We start from the raw sequence: 15,863 nt of genomic DNA, 5'->3' as shown, positions 1-15,863 counted from the left end.
TATTCAATGCAACAATCAAGATATATATCAGTCTGAATATCATATTTCATCCAATAGCATAATCACTCTTTGCAACATTGTCCAGTAAAATTTAATATAAAAAGAAGAATTGTGAATTCTGGCAAAACATGTGCTAGAAATCATTGCATCCAAATGCCATGACAGTTTTCAGTATTTTTTAGCCTAAATTAAAGCAAAACATATCAGTCTGCCAGTTTAATTGTACACCAGTTCAGAGGAATTTAAATGGATTCGGAGGGAGAATGTTTTGCCGCTAAAAACACAAGGGATATTGGCCCCTAATATCATAAAATTTTATAAAAATTTGTTTTTTTTCCACGAACTTTCAACTTGGCAATAATATCACGAACTTTTTCCGTTGGTATGGATAAAGTTCATGATACTCCCTCCGTCCCCAAAGAGTATGAACTATTTTCTTTTTCGTCCGTCCCTAAAGAGTATGAACTTCCTAAATTGGAAAAAGTCAAACAACATACTACTCTTACACATTATTTTATTTACAACTTATAACATTACTATTAACAGCTTATACCATTATAATAATATGGACCCACTCTCCACTAATATTATTTTCACTACTATTTCTCTCTCTTTTACTTTTTTCCTTATTTATTAAAACCCGTGCTAAATCCATTATTCATACTCTTTTGGGAGTTGGGATGGAGGGAGTATCATTTTCCAATAAAAACAAATTTTTGAAATTTTTAAGATATTTAGGGCCAATATCCCAAAACATGAATGTCTTCGATTCCACTTTTACCATAGTCTATATAACAATACTCGCAAGTGTAACAGTTGCTCTCGTAGCTCAGTTGGTTAGAGCACCCGTTTAGTAAGCGGGAGGTCTTGAGTTCGACTCTCAACGAGAGCAATCGTTCCATTTTTGTATATTGCGACAGTTAGATTTTGTAAAGTATCTGTGCGGAATAACAACTTTCGAAATACTTAACCCATCTTCTATACGATCAGTTATTACATACGTAATGTATGGAAACTCATAGATCCACAAATCGTCCAACTCATGTGATATTTCCTTGACAAAATTGTTTACATCCACATTTTTTAATATGGGATGGAAGACTTAGGGCTGGGGAAAAATACCGAAATACCGAAAAATCGGTCTTACCGTACCGAAAATACCGAATTTTTGGTATACCGTGACTTTCGGTATGGTATGATACCTTACCGAAAGATTGCGGTAAAGTAACGATATGAATTTTCAAATACCGCGGTATACCGCTGCATACCGAAATTCGGTACATACCGTAAACTAAGGTATATACCGTAAATTAAGGTATATACCACAATAATATAAACACAATTTCCCAAATTATTTGAGTTATTTCTTTTTTTGGCTAAAAACAAAACATCTAATCTCACTTATTTTATCATTTCCTTTACTTTACTCTCTCTTCTTTCCTTACTTTATTTTTTCTTCCACTTTATTTAACTCACTAAACACAATTTTCTTAAATCTCGTGCCGAAAAAAAACGTCTCAAGTAACGTGGAACGGAGGGAATATCAATTAAGGATATGGGTATATATAGTCTTGAAAATAGTTTAAACATGGTAAAGAGTGTAATCCAAATAATGCATCAATTTCTTTCCTTTCTTAAATTTCTATCTAATTTTCTTCATTTTTTTGTTGTTCTGCGCAATGTTCATACAATGGTCACAACTTTTTCTATAGAATTTCGATTGAGGCATGCAAAATACCAACACGAAACTCTTTCAAAGAAAAAGTGAATGATATGAATTAAGGACTTATTGGACTTCAAAATTACCAGAAAAATTGGCTCGAACTAAGGCTGTTTTTCAGTTTTGACATTTTGTACCTTTTTAAATCTTCTTCTATAATTTCTAAACAAACACTTCAAAATACCAAATATTTCAATAATGGACATAATATGAATGATTAACATTAAACAAAACGAATAAAATCTATGCCTTAAAACCATGCAAAATCCGTGTATCAGTTGTTTACTAAGTCGGAAAACCGTGGCTCTTCTTTCATTTTGCTCATTTCCTTTGGCGCTTCCTTTGGATCATTTGAGTCGAGACATTTGTCCAACTGATCAGTTTGGAATGAATCTCATTGTAATATAAATGCTCTTCAGGAAATGCATATGGTATAGCCTCCTCATTATTCCTTTGGGAGCTACTTTGTTTCATGTTCCTTTCTTATCTTTTACTTCCCCGTTCTATGTTAATAGAGTCATTTTTCTATTTTGGAAAGTTTGAAGTTAATTGTGTCATTTCTATTTTTCTCAAAATGTAATTTCCCCTTTTACTTTGTTCTCTCTTCATCTCTCTTATTTTTTCCATCATCAATTAACACAATATTCTTAAACTCCGTGCTGAAAAGAAATGTCTCTGTTAACAAGGAAGGAGGGAGTACTTCCCAATCAAATTCTTAAAGTAATACTCCCTTCATCTCACTTAAGATGACACACTTTCATTTTTAGTTTATCTCAAATAAGATAACACATTTCTACTTTTGAAAACTTTCTCTCTCCAATTAATATACCCAACTACTTTTTATCTCCCTCATCAAATATTCAACTCTCTTTTTGTCTTCATTTAATACTTCTCCTCACATTTTCTCTCCAATTAAACACATTAACCAACAACTTCTAAAATCCCGTGCTGATTAAGAAATGTGTCATCTTAGATGGAACGGACGGAGTAGCACCCAACGGATCAGTCTGGGTTTTAACTCTTTCTTCGCTAGACATCAGTAGGTAAGGTCGAAATTTATCGAAAGAGTACACAACTGCTAGCATCTCCTTTTATATGGTGTCATAGTTCCTCTGAGCTTGGTTGAGTGTTTTCAAAGCATAGAAGATAACGTAACTGTTCACATCAATCTTCTGGCCCAATACAACTACCACTGCAAATCACTTGCATCCACATCGCTTCAAACAGATAATCCAAGTTTGGTGCATGGATTATCATAGCTGAAGCTTCATTACACGCGTCATCAAAGTCAAACTCAACATCATTTTGAAGGAGACTTGTTAAAGGCTGCGCCACCTTGGCGAAATCTTTTATGAATCTCCTATAAAATGTTGCATGGCCAAGAAACCCACATATCTCCTTATAGTTACTTGAATGAGGCAGCGCAGAAATCACCTCTACCTTCACTTGATCAACATGAATGTCTCTCACACTATGTGCCCAAGTACAATACCCTCGTTGACCATGAAATGACATTTCTCAATGTTTAGAACCAAGTTCTACTTTAGGCACCTTTCCAATACCACATCCAAATGATGTAGGCGTATTTCAAACGAGTCACCATACACCATGAAGTCATCCATGAAGATTTTGATGCACTCCTCAAGTAGATCAGAAAGGATACTCATCATGCACATTTGAAATGTTTAGGTGTGTTGCACAAATCAAAAGGCATTCTTCTGTAACCATACATTCCGAAAGGGAAGTGAATTTGGTTTTGTCTTGGTCTTCCGGATCAACATAGATTTGAAAGTAGCTGCTATACCCGAACAAGAAACAAAAAATACTTCTTCTCTGCCAATCGTTGCAGCATTTGATCTATTATTTCGAGCTATTTTAAGCTGCGTCAATGTTCCTCTTCCTTCCCCACTTCTTTAATCTTCCCCTAGTTGCTGTAAAATGAGTTTGCTATTCTTATCAAAGTGTTGTCGTGACAGTTGGGTTCAAACTATCTAGCAACGTGGAATTAGAAAATGCGATGTGAATTAGAAAATGTGCAAAGAAAATATAAGTTTAACTCTTACTATTTCTACAATATGAGGCATTTTGGGAAGGGTCACAAGAACAAAATTGTGAAGCTTTATCCAAAGCGGATAATATATTAATAGTGTAGAGTTTGGATATATGCGTAGTCGAATCATTAAATGACGCACCACATTGCTCTTTATAAAATTACCACAACCACGCATAATTGTTAATAAGAATATTGCACGATAGTTTAATTGAGCTTTATTATATGTAATCCGGAATTAAAGATACATAATAAGAATGAGACAACATGGGATTGCATCTTGTTCAGGCAAGTGATTGGAAGCAGCATTCCTTGGCAAAGGGCACAACCGCAGCAGCAAGCTGGTCCAGCCGAGATTCATAAGTATGGTCAGCACCGTCGACCAACTTCAGCTGGTGGTTCGGTGCCACCTTCCCGATCTCGTATGCTTCGTCCAACGCCACGTCGTTGTCCGCCGTGCCATGAACCGTCAGCACCCTGTGCATTCCATACATTTTCCACAACTTTGACCATTTCCACTTCTTATATACACCACATGCTTAATTAAAGCTATCCATATATTTCCTCTGTTCCACTTCAATTAGGTTACTTTTCTATTTTAGGAAGTTGTAACATAATTGAGTCATTTCTATTTTTAGAAAAAATATATACTTTTTCTCACTTTATTTTTTTTTAATTTATTCATCCTCCGCTCAACAAACTATTATTAATCTCCGTGCATAAAAGAAGTGTCGCAATTGACAAGGAACGGAGGGAGTAGTACTTACTTGCATCTGGGGTCCATCGTAAGCCATTCTTCATCAATGCTACTGTTCAGCTGCTTAACATCTTTCACTTCTTCCTCCGAGGTTGCTGTTGAAATTTGAATCATCATTCATTAATTAGCATAACTCAAATTTGAGAAAAAATGTAGAATTTATTTAAATTTATGATACCATTTCTATTTTTAAGGTTGATGTGCCATGGATCATAACGGCCAGAGACATTGATCACAGCACCTACATTGTGATATTTAGATGCAAATTCAAGGACAATATTGGCACCTGAAATATCCAAAAAAAAAAAAAAAAAGGATTTATGCCAAATCAATTTTATCTCAAACTTTAAATTTATTTAAACTCTTGAAATATTTGGTAAATAAAGATCGAGCTTGACTCAATAATAAATTATTTACCACTAATTAAGGGTGTGGGCTATAGTTTCATTTAGGAGAATTAGGAGTACTATATTTTTGTGTTGTATTAATTTGAAAGTCATGTAATTTGTATAAGGGATATTTGCATCTAATATCACAAAACTTTCTAAAAGTTGGGTTTTTCCCACGAATTTTAAAATTGGCAAATAATATCACGAACTTTACCCCTTGTTTGTTTTTTCCCACGAATGAAAAAATTCATGTTATTTTAATACATTGAAGAACAATTTTGGAGGGTGTGATTCAAGAAAAAATTATCTTCAAAGATTGAAAAACTTGAAGCTCTCAAAATTGTTGTTGAAAATTACGAAAAAAAATCCGTTTATTTGAAGAATTATTTCATTCGTGGGAAAAACAAATCCGAGATAAAGTTCGTATATTATTTGCCAATTTTAAAATTCGTGGGAAAAACCCAACTTTTTAAAAGTTTTGTGATTAGATGTCAATATCCCTTCGTATAATTGTATCTAAAAATTAATTTAATTATTATTGTGGCAAATGTACCTTTACTATGGCCAAGAACTGCAGCAACCGGACGGTTTATTGTAGAGAAGTATTCAACCACAGCTCTCAAGTCTTCAATCTCACTATCGTAGTTACCACTATAATAAGAGTCTTCAGTGTACCTACACATCATTTATGAAACCCAATAATTCTAATTTATATTTCCCAATTTTTAACATCGAAAGAATTATTGTCGAGTCAGAAAGAATAAGTAACTCAGTTAGAGAAAAATCAAAGCGAAATGCTGTGACTCCTTCAGTTTCCAAAGCATGAGCAAGCTTGACCATTGCAAAGTGCTCCTGCAAATTATAAAAATCAATCTCAATTGAATCAATAAAATTATAACATTAATTAACATTATAAGAAATTACTATTAAGAATTCGCTAAATTTGTCTCCTGTGATAATTTCATCCAAAAACCAATTAGTGATAGGGGAATGGGCCCATAAACTTATATAGCGATTTCGGTTTCAGTTCTCTTTATAGTTGTATTATATTTTTTAGTTTCAATTGCCAACAATATGAGATGGGTCAAGATTTGGATCCAAAATCATATTTGAGTTACATAATTGTAACTGCGATAGGATTTTGGATCCGAATCTCGACCCATGAGGAATTTTGATACAATCGATATAAAAGAAGAGATCGTATCGCCAACCTTGGTAGATCGAAAAGCATGGCATAAGACAACGATATTGGTTGATCCAGTATCATGTAGCAAACCATCAAGTTTCTGGCCATGCTTGTTTACTACTGTTATTTGCTTCAGCATTGTTGCTGGAGATTTGATTTCAATATTTTCCATGATACTAAAATTTGACTACCTTGGTTTTAGAGATGGTGCAGCTTCTAAGTTGAAGGGGTGTTTTTCTGAACACTGAGCTGATGAAATTTGGTGTTTAATAATGGAAGGGATTCTCAATTTAAAGCCACAAATTGTTAGTAGTGTGTGTCTGAGTAAGAATTTAGTCGCGTGGGCATATTGCCACGTGGTATGTTCAATCAATCACGTTTGATAAAGAGAAAAAAAGAAGGAAAGAAGTGGTTTATGCAATTATGATTATGATTACTCGGGCACACTATGTAGTAATATATTCCCTCTATGAGTTACATTTCTTTCTAGTATGAGTTTAAAAACATGTTAAAAAAAATGGGTGAAAAAATAATGATATATGAGTCTCACTTGTATATATTAGTTTTAAATAAAATGTAAATGAAATGAGTTAGTAGAATGTGGGGTCTAATATCATTTATAGTAGAAATAAACTTAGACTCATATTGTGGACGGACCAAAATAGAAAAAATGACTTGTATTCGTAGATGGAGTAAACGGAGGGAGTATCCGTGAATCTGTATTTTTATTCAAAAGAAAAAGGTGATTTAATTATGTTCCTAATTTGCAATGAGCATTAAATAATTTATTTTGATGAGGATATTGAAATTTGCTATAGTCACTTATATAATATTCATAAATGTATTCGTACTATGGGTAAAAGTAAAATAAATTTTTGCTTGGAGTGATAACACAAAATGATGAACTATATTTATAGCTTTTTAAACTGCTTCAGCATAATCCAAAATTTTTACAGAGCAACATGATGTGCAATATTGATTTATATATAGCAAAGTTGTAACTGAAATATTCACATATCATTCACACTCGAAAAGATGAATGCTAATGTGCAATTTTGACTTATTTATATCAAAGATGTAACTGAAATAATCCCACAACCATTCATACATGAAAAGATCAACGGAAATGGCAAAGTTATTTTAAATTAACACTTGAAAAGATAAACATCTTCTGCAAATTTGATTTATCTATGCCAAATTTGTAACTAAAATAATATTTTATCATCCACACTTCAAAAGAGAAATATCATTATGCAATTTTGATTTATTTATGCCAAAGTTGTAACTGAAAAAGTCGCATATCATCCGTACTTAAAAAGAACATTATTCTGGAATTTGACTTTATCTATGCAAAAGTTGTAACTGAAATAGTCTCGTGCATTCACACTTGAAAATAGCAATGTTACAGTGCAATTTGGATTCACCTTGTGCCAAAGTTGTAAATAAAATAATCTTATACTCCCTCCATCCGCCATTAAATGTCTCATATTTCACTGGCACGAATTTTAAGAAATTGTTTAACTTTATAAGATAATAAAGTGGATAGAAAAGTTGGTGGAATGTAGGATTTACTTTATGTATTGATTTTATAATAAAATGTGAGTGCAATGAGTTAATGGAATGTAGGGTCCACTTAGCAAATATGGTAAAAGTGAAATGGAACATGTATTGGTGGACGGACAAAAATGAAAAAATTGGACATTTAATAGCGGACCATGGAGTATCATTCATACCTAGAGGTGGGTAGGTACGGTATACCTTACCGAAACCAACATACCGTAAATACGGTATGCGAAAAAGTTATACTTTTACCTTACTAAAGTTTTCGGTATACCGAACTTCGGTATACCTTATTTTCTGTATGACGAATTTCCATAACGATACCGTACCTCGTTTCCGGTATACCGTACCGAAGTTTGGTATACCTTACTTTTGCGGTATACCTGACTTTCAACATCAATTAAAATAGAAAATTAGAGTTTTTAGAATATTATTTATATTTTATAATCTTAAAAATAAATTAAATACACTTTATTCATAATTATATTTATATTTCACAATAGATTTTATGATTTAAAAATATATATAATATATTTTATATATAATTGTGTTTATATTTTTGTGATATATACCTTAGTTTATGGTATATACCTTAATTTACAGTATATACCGAATTTCGGTATGCTGCGGTATACCGCGGTATTTGAAAATTCATACCGTTACCTTATCGGAATCTTTTGGTAAGGTATCATACTGTACCGAAAGTCACGGCATACCAAAAATTTGGTATTTTCAATATTTTTTCACTACGATAAGGCTGGTATTTTGATATTTTGGTATTTTTCCCCAACCCTATTCGAAAAGAGCAACGTCACTATTCAATTTTCATTTGTATGTATCAAAGTTGTAACTGAAGTAATCTCATATCATTCACACTTCAAGGTATCGTCACTATTCAATTTTCATTTGTATGTATCAAAGTTGTAACTGAAGTAATCTCATATCATTCACACTTGAAAAAAGCAACGCCATTCTGCAATTTTGATTTATCTATGTAAAAGTTGCACCTAAAATAATCTTATGATCCTATCACTGATCACACATGAAAAGAGCAACTTCATTGTGTATCTTTTGTTTATCTATAAATAATCTCATATTATTTCAGAGAAGGATAATATTAAAATTTCAAATATTTCGGCCACAAATATTCTCATTCAATAAGATTGATAACTTTTATTCCATTATCAATATTTATACCTAACTTAAACATTAAATTATTGGATTACAAAAAGTGAGAGTGTAATACAAAAATTGTCAAATACTACCAAACATCGCATATGCTCACAAATTACCGAGCACGTAGCGAGCACCTTCCATATTAGTGAGTACTTACGAGAAAAAAAAATGATTTAATCAGATTATGGAAAAAAATTGAGAAATTATCAAGCACAAAGGTGCTGGGGAAATGTAATATTTAGCGAGCACTTTCCCGAGCACTAAGTCAAGTGCTCCGTTTTTTCGACGCAAATAAATCCGGTAAAACATTACAAGAGATAACTTGTATATAATGTGCTCCGTGACATATTTATTTTTCACAACATTACTAGAGTAAATTATTGAGCACCTTTGTGCTCGCTTTAAGTTATACTTAGCGAGGAGTACTTTCCAAGCGATAGATCATGTACTCTGTTATCTTTTTTGCGCAAAATAAATACAAGAATTATTGCAACAGATTATCAAGCACCAAGATGATCGGTAACATATTTAATTTTTACAAAAAGTATTAATATAAATTTAGCGAGCACCTATGTGCTCTATAATTTTTTAATCTTAAAATAAGTTACTGACTACTGAGCATCAATATTCTCTATAAGAATCATTATTATTATCATCATTAAATAAATAATTATTATATTAAAAATAGAATTTAAATAATGATATATTTATTCTTAATGCCGAGCATGTTATTCATATCAACATGGCGCTTTTGTTTTCGTCAAAACAACTCTGCTTCAACAATATGAATAAATTATGGTGGCAATACTATGTTAAGGACCTTCTCCTTAATTGCGATCTGCAGCGTGTTTGCGGCGATCGAAAAGTGTTCCGGCGCTCTTCGTCCGGTCGGTGAAAATAATAGTTTCAAGTTGTGCGCGGGTTCCTCCCATCGGGCAACGCGATAACTGGCGGCTAATAGAATACTTCGGCGTCCAATCAGGATCGGCGGAGGGTATCCAAATTAGGATTAGAAAACATACTTTATCTTTGGGGAGAAATAATAATTCCTTAATTGTAATAAATGAATACAATATCTCCTATTTATAAGATTAGAATACTAAGAAACAAATATCTAAACAAATACGACTAAATAATTGAGATTTCTAAAGATATGATATAGGATCATGTCATACTATCACAATTTTTTTTAACACAACATACAAATATTAGTGTCCCCTTATTGTGGCGCATTGGTATTTTAGGTACATGAAAATGAAGACAACAACCTAAAAGTAGCCATTAGCCAATATAATGCATGGTTAAAGAGGTTAACGGGCTATGTGTTTGAGTTAGCCAAGCGGTAGAGAGGTTAATGTCTTAGTACAAAGGTCTCAGGTTAGACCTTTAAATTTAAATTCGTTTATCAATAAAAAACTGGTTAGCCTGTTAGTAACGTAGCCAAAGTTTCAATCCAGACAGATAGAAGTGGAATCAATAAATTCACTGGTCCGAGTGAGACGGGAAAGTGAATAGAAATATCGATCATCTGTAAAGACAAAGAAACACCTTTCACCTGTAGAATTGCTTCAAAACTTTGCACGGAAAAGTTTCGACTTTCATGGCACTATCCCCTTAACATGGAAGTACCGTACCTGATTAGCAGCACCCAAATCAGAACAACCCTTTTTCAAAAGCCCTTCGGAAATACCAAACAAGACTAAGCACGCCTTTTGCTTAAACGCCAAGAGTTAGGTTCATGATATCTGTCATAGAGTGGTTCAATACGCTCGTCTCTTGCGCTTGCTCATTTTCGTAGGACCTGACACTTTGAAGAACCTTGGAGCTAGTTCAACCAGCCACTTTGGATATACAACAGTCACCTCACGCATATACTCCTTCGTAGTCATTCCATCTCTCTTACTTACTCATTCTTTTCTTACTTTACCAATTTTTCTCTCTAACTGTATCAATTATGCATTAAAATCCGTGTTGTTTCAAATACTTTTATTTTTTAAGGAAGGAGATAGTATATAAGAAGGAATCGTTTTACTCAAAGTTTCACTAAGAAATGATGTTAAAATAATAAAACTAACCACGGTTGAATATACAGGCAATTTACTAGTGTACATAATGCAGATGCGATTGACACTAGAAGCATAGAAAAATCAAACAAATTGCGCAATATGCCTCTTTCAAATCACAAATTTTTTGTTAACTCCACAATCTGAATCTGATATAATAATAGGATTACACTATCAGAATAACTGCTACTGGAGAAATCAATTGATGCACGAGAAGGCAATGACTGGCCCTACACGCCTACGCTACAACTACAGCTGCAGCAAGAGATTCTTCATCTGTTATGTCTAATGCAGCAAGAGCTTCTTCATTATGAGATTTGTCTTCATGATCGGGTTCCATATGCAGAAGCTTATCCCTTAGCTTCTTCTCCAGTTCTTCTCTTACACTCGCATTTTCAGAAAGATGTTGCTTGAGTGCGTCCTGACCGTGGAAGTTTTGGTCGTTCATTTTCAAGAACGAGCCTGATTTTGTGATGAACTTGTGTTTGCATCCTAAGTTTATAAGCTCGGACTCTCGGCTAATGCCTTTCCCAAACTCGAGCTCGAACTCTGCCGTTCTAAATGGAGGTGCATGCTTGTTTTTCACAATCTTTATAGCAACTTGGCTTCCTGTGATCTGCAGGAGAAACAAAGCACAGTCAAACAAGGAATTGATACAGAATTACTTAATAATGTCTCAAAAATACGCAGACTTATGTTACTATTAGAGTAAAAATAACTATAATTCAAAATGCATTATCCTCAACTTTTCTTGAATAAACACTAGTACTAGGTAAGAGTAACTCAAGACTACCGAGAAAAATACGTTACAGATGATATCAGGTAAGAGAGTAATCACCATACGAAGTAACAATGCCATTATCATCAAGTCACTTCATCAAATTTAACTCGAAATATCAGACTCCACATTAATAGTATTCTAGTTGTTTGAGAGTGTGTTTCAACATAGACCTGCTGCATACCACCAACAAGCAGGTAAGACGTTTGAGTCACTTAAATGGGTGGTTAGCATGTGTGCGAGAATGTGACTCTAAAAAATGGTAAAAATACATAGCAAAACACAATAACTTTTATGTCTTTTATATATTAGCAAGGTGAGACAGAACAAATCACCAATCAAAGAACAAAGTCGTATCAAAATAAAAAGGATCTGAGCTTCAGCCTTCAGGAATCCAAGAAATGAGCAACATAAGTACCTCTTCTCCTTGCTTGACCATTCCTGTTCTCCTGATATTTAGACGTACCGAAGCATAAAATTTCAAGGCATTCCCACCACAAGTGACTTCAGTGGGTCCACCAAATCCAAAAGTGGATAGCTTTGCCCGGACCTATAACCAAACATAGCTTGTCACAACTCACAGCACTAAACAACAAAAATGATATTTACTTTTACGGTTTACCAGCCTAACCCAAATTTTACACTGTACCAAATTAGTTTCACTTGATCGACCAGTTCCACATATTTTATGATTTATCTCCATGCCTTAAAAGGGTCAAGTCTTGCACTTGACTCCAGTACGCAAGAAAAAGGTATAAGTAGACATGACATGTTCTGAACACTATTCATTTATGTGGATGTTTACACATTTTAAGGACTCTCAGAACATATCTTAAGGCCTAGAGTCTAAACTAAGAAGAGGAGGAGATATTATAAATATTAACAGAACTAATTAAAAGTTTTGGGAGCATGCCTGATTTGTAAATAGTAATATGGTCTGCGAGAGGGATAAAGAGTGGCATATTTTCCGTAGTGCCTGGCTCATAAGTCTAGCTTGCATAGCCATGTGAGCATCTCCCATTTCACCATCTAGTTCACCTTTCGGAACCAGAGCAGCTACCTACAAGATGATACCACATATCAGGTAAGAATAGACTGTCAGTTAGCTCCTACCCACAACTTTTTTGGGAAACTGTAACAATCTTACTGACACTATCCACAACAACAACATCAATTGAACCACTTCGGATAAGGGTGTCCACCAGACTGAGTGCTTGCTCACCGCAATCTGGTTGTGATATCAGCAAATTTCGGGTATTTACTCCAATGGCCTCAGCCAAAGAGGGATTAAGTGCGTGCTCGGCATCAACAAAGGCACAATAACCTGTAGAAGGAAGAATAGAAGCCAAGTGTCAAAGTCTGCAAATAAGACAAAGGATGAAGAAGGTCCAACTAATTAGAACCTATTCCATATAAATTATTAGAACTAGAAATCTTTTGCAAGAATACCATACACATGTATTAGTTTCCACATGATATTCGTTAAACTGTGATTTTTACAGCAACAAAAACATAAGAGTAATAAAATAAAATTAAAAGGATTCTACATCTTATTTCATACAACAGTGAAGAGACTTTGATGATGTCATAAGAGCATGGGAGCATGGAGAGACTTTGATGATGACTACGGACCGGTAATGATGTCATAAGAGCATGGGAGCTTAGGATTTAAATGATTGATAGGTCCAAACATCACATTGATGACAAAAAGCATTGATGACAAAAAGCCTTTCTCAGCAAGAGCATATAAAGATTTTAATGTTCTGTTTTTCTTTCTTGGTTATCTATTAAAGCCCAAATTTCCAAACTTTTCCTTGAGTAAATACAAGTAAGGTTTCAAGCTGTTCAGTGGTCCATTAAACTGAACTCTTGCATGAATGCAGCAAAAGGTCCCTCTTCAGCTGCAAACAAATTCGCAAAACATAATTTTGTTGTAATAATGTATTAGGCATCTTGCAGGTCAGGGGGTGATTAAAATAAAAAAGTGGTTAGTTTTAGCCTAATATAAAGAGCAGTAATCAAATCTTATCCCAAAATTACTGTTTTCTATCATCAACTGCTGACTTTTACCATTTAATACCCAAACTATTCTATTTATCATCGGACGGAACTTTCTAGTACCAGAAAGCTACTAATTAGAATAGTCTTAAATGTTATGGGGAATTTCAGACGATCATAATTAGCTTTCTGGTCTGAAAAATCAACCAGATGATAGATTTGCAGAGTGTTATGGGGATATTAACTAGTGAAAGTCAGTAGTTCATGTTAAAAAGTATATCAATGACTTTGTAACAATTGGCATATACTCCCTCCGTCCACCATTTTAAAAGTCATTTTGACTCGGCACGGGTTTTTAAAAAGTTGTTTGCCTCTGTGAAGAAAACTGAATCATGGACGGAGAAAGTAATGATTATGAACTTAATCGCTTGGATATGTTTATAATTAAAGGATATTTCATCAATAATTTGATCCTCATATTGGGGCCCGTAGGAGTGGGAAATTGGGAATATTGACAAACCTCCCTGTTTTTGTGCCTCTGCAATCAAGTGTAATGCAAGGGTTGTTTTTCCAGAAGCCTCAGGACCATATATCTCCACTACACGCCCCTAATAAAACTCAAAGATATAATATTAGATTGAACATAATCAAAATGGATTCGTATTTTAAGTGTATTATAAAATAGGCATGTCCAAACTTCTCCATAACATACCTTCGGGAATCCTCCTATTCCCAACGCAACATCCAAAGAAAACGATCCTGTGGAAAGCACAGGGTGATGCGTATGTGAATCATCCCTGCCAAGCCACATTATGGATCCATCTCCAAATGATTTTGTGATCTGATCTAATGCTAGCTTTAGAGCCAAGTCTTTCTTGGACATATTCTCTTCTCCAGAGTCACTTGCAGCACTCTTTGTTTTCCTTTTACCTTCAGGCATACAAAATCATATGGTACTGACTTACTGACATAGCTTGCAAAGAGCATCAGAACAATTGCAACTTAACACTAAAATATCCTTGAAAAGTGGCAATGCAAAGAAAAGAAAAATCAACATGTGCTAACTTAGAACTACTACTATAAGTTAAGTACTTTCGATAATCTTAATTATCTTCTCATAAAATGCACAGAAGCCACTGGCGGAGTATCCTGCTGTGAGGTATTGAAAATGAAACTGCAATTATTCGAAAAGTAGGGCATAGAAACAGATTGAGAAACTTTCACTACCTTTGGTGGAAAATTGACGCAGCTGAATAAACCCGGATTCCTGCAAACCATGAAAACAAGGTTAAAAAATGAAATGATATTTGGCGCAATGGAAAAATGTTGGAGGAAAGAAGGAAAAAAGAAAACCTGCAATTGCGGATACATGTAGCGTCGGAGAGAGGAAGCACTTCGCAGAAGCCTCGCCATTGTAAAGATTAGGTGAGAGAATCAATTTGTAGGGTTTCTGGATTTTCCCTCCTTTTTCAACTTCTTGCCTTTCGTTGTTTCAGACACACAACAAAACTGAAAAGCGCTTAATTAAAATTAACTTCAAAAGATATCTTTTGTTAGGGTTAGGCAAATTCTATAACGGCTCATTTCAATAAATTCAAATACAGGATCATTTCACCAATAGTATTCAAAAACCTTAAAAAAATCACTAAAATATTATTGGAATCATGGTCAGTCAAACGTAGTTTGACCAGATTGTACGAGTGATAAAAGTTTTAATTTTTTGAAATTAAGGGGTATAGAATCGATCTATGTTCAAGTTCAATTTTCAGTGAGTGAAAATGATGGATTAAAGCTTGTCACTTGAATATGGAGTTAGGAGATTAAATAATTTGTTAATGAATTCAATATTGATAAAAGAACCTTTTTTAATCAAGTAGTACTAACTATTTAAGAGACACGATCATTACATGTAATAGTTATGTGCACAACAGATAGACTATATAGTTCACACACACCGAGCTAGCCTGAAGGCTTAAGATCCCAACTGTTGTTAGTCTCATCTTCCCCTTAGGCAAGATCCCAATTGAGAAACCAACTTCAATGTAAGATAATAGTAACATAATGATGTAGGCAAAATTACAACAATCTTTTTCAGCGTGGCATTTTCTCACATTTCATACCTTTCCAAAGTAGTTGGATAAACCGTTGATTTATGTGAGAAACTCAAATAGTATGATTCGGAGTCA

The 15,863-nt window shown here is 34.0% G+C and overlaps 2 protein-coding genes and 1 non-coding gene across 4 annotated transcripts; 1 reads left to right on the top strand and 2 right to left on the bottom strand.

Annotated features, from left to right (window-relative positions):
• The first annotated feature begins 818 nt into the window (after positions 1 to 818).
• On the top strand, positions 819 to 892 carry TRNAT-AGU. Its single transcript has one exon. It is a non-coding gene; the product is annotated as a tRNA-Thr (tRNA).
• A 3,073-nt stretch (positions 893 to 3,965) lies between these two features.
• LOC125188644 lies at positions 3,966 to 6,347 on the bottom strand. 2 transcript variants are annotated; one of them, XM_048085616.1, is made up of 6 exons: positions 6,128 to 6,347; positions 5,686 to 5,768; positions 5,470 to 5,591; positions 4,706 to 4,813; positions 4,538 to 4,622; positions 3,966 to 4,247 (listed from the first exon to the last, which is right to left on the bottom strand). In XM_048085616.1, the coding sequence occupies exons 1-6, from the start codon at positions 6,272 to 6,274 to the stop codon at positions 4,055 to 4,057; spliced, it is 738 nt and encodes a 245-aa protein (XP_047941573.1). In that variant the 5' UTR covers positions 6,275 to 6,347; the 3' UTR covers positions 3,966 to 4,054. The 2 variants fall into 2 exon arrangements, with proteins under 2 accessions (XP_047941573.1, XP_047941574.1); XM_048085617.1 differs by having other exon boundaries at positions 4,706 to 4,768.
• Positions 6,348 to 10,917: 4,570 nt separating this feature from the next.
• Positions 10,918 to 15,164, bottom strand: LOC125190366 (DNA repair protein recA homolog 3, mitochondrial-like). Its single transcript, XM_048087650.1, has 8 exons — positions 15,031 to 15,164; positions 14,905 to 14,944; positions 14,390 to 14,607; positions 14,198 to 14,285; positions 12,831 to 13,003; positions 12,593 to 12,739; positions 12,098 to 12,229; positions 10,918 to 11,517 (listed from the first exon to the last, which is right to left on the bottom strand). The coding sequence occupies exons 1-8, from the start codon at positions 15,088 to 15,090 to the stop codon at positions 11,140 to 11,142; spliced, it is 1,236 nt and encodes a 411-aa protein (XP_047943607.1). The 5' UTR covers positions 15,091 to 15,164; the 3' UTR covers positions 10,918 to 11,139.
• Between the last annotated feature and the right edge of the window lie 699 nt (positions 15,165 to 15,863).

The sequence above is a fragment of the Salvia hispanica genome, chromosome 5, assembly GCF_023119035.1.
Source record: "Salvia hispanica cultivar TCC Black 2014 chromosome 5, UniMelb_Shisp_WGS_1.0, whole genome shotgun sequence".
Lineage (NCBI taxonomy): Eukaryota > Viridiplantae > Streptophyta > Magnoliopsida > Lamiales > Lamiaceae > Salvia > Salvia hispanica.
The sequence above is the reverse complement of the archived record's forward strand: the minus strand, read 5'-3'. Positions and strand labels throughout refer to the sequence as shown.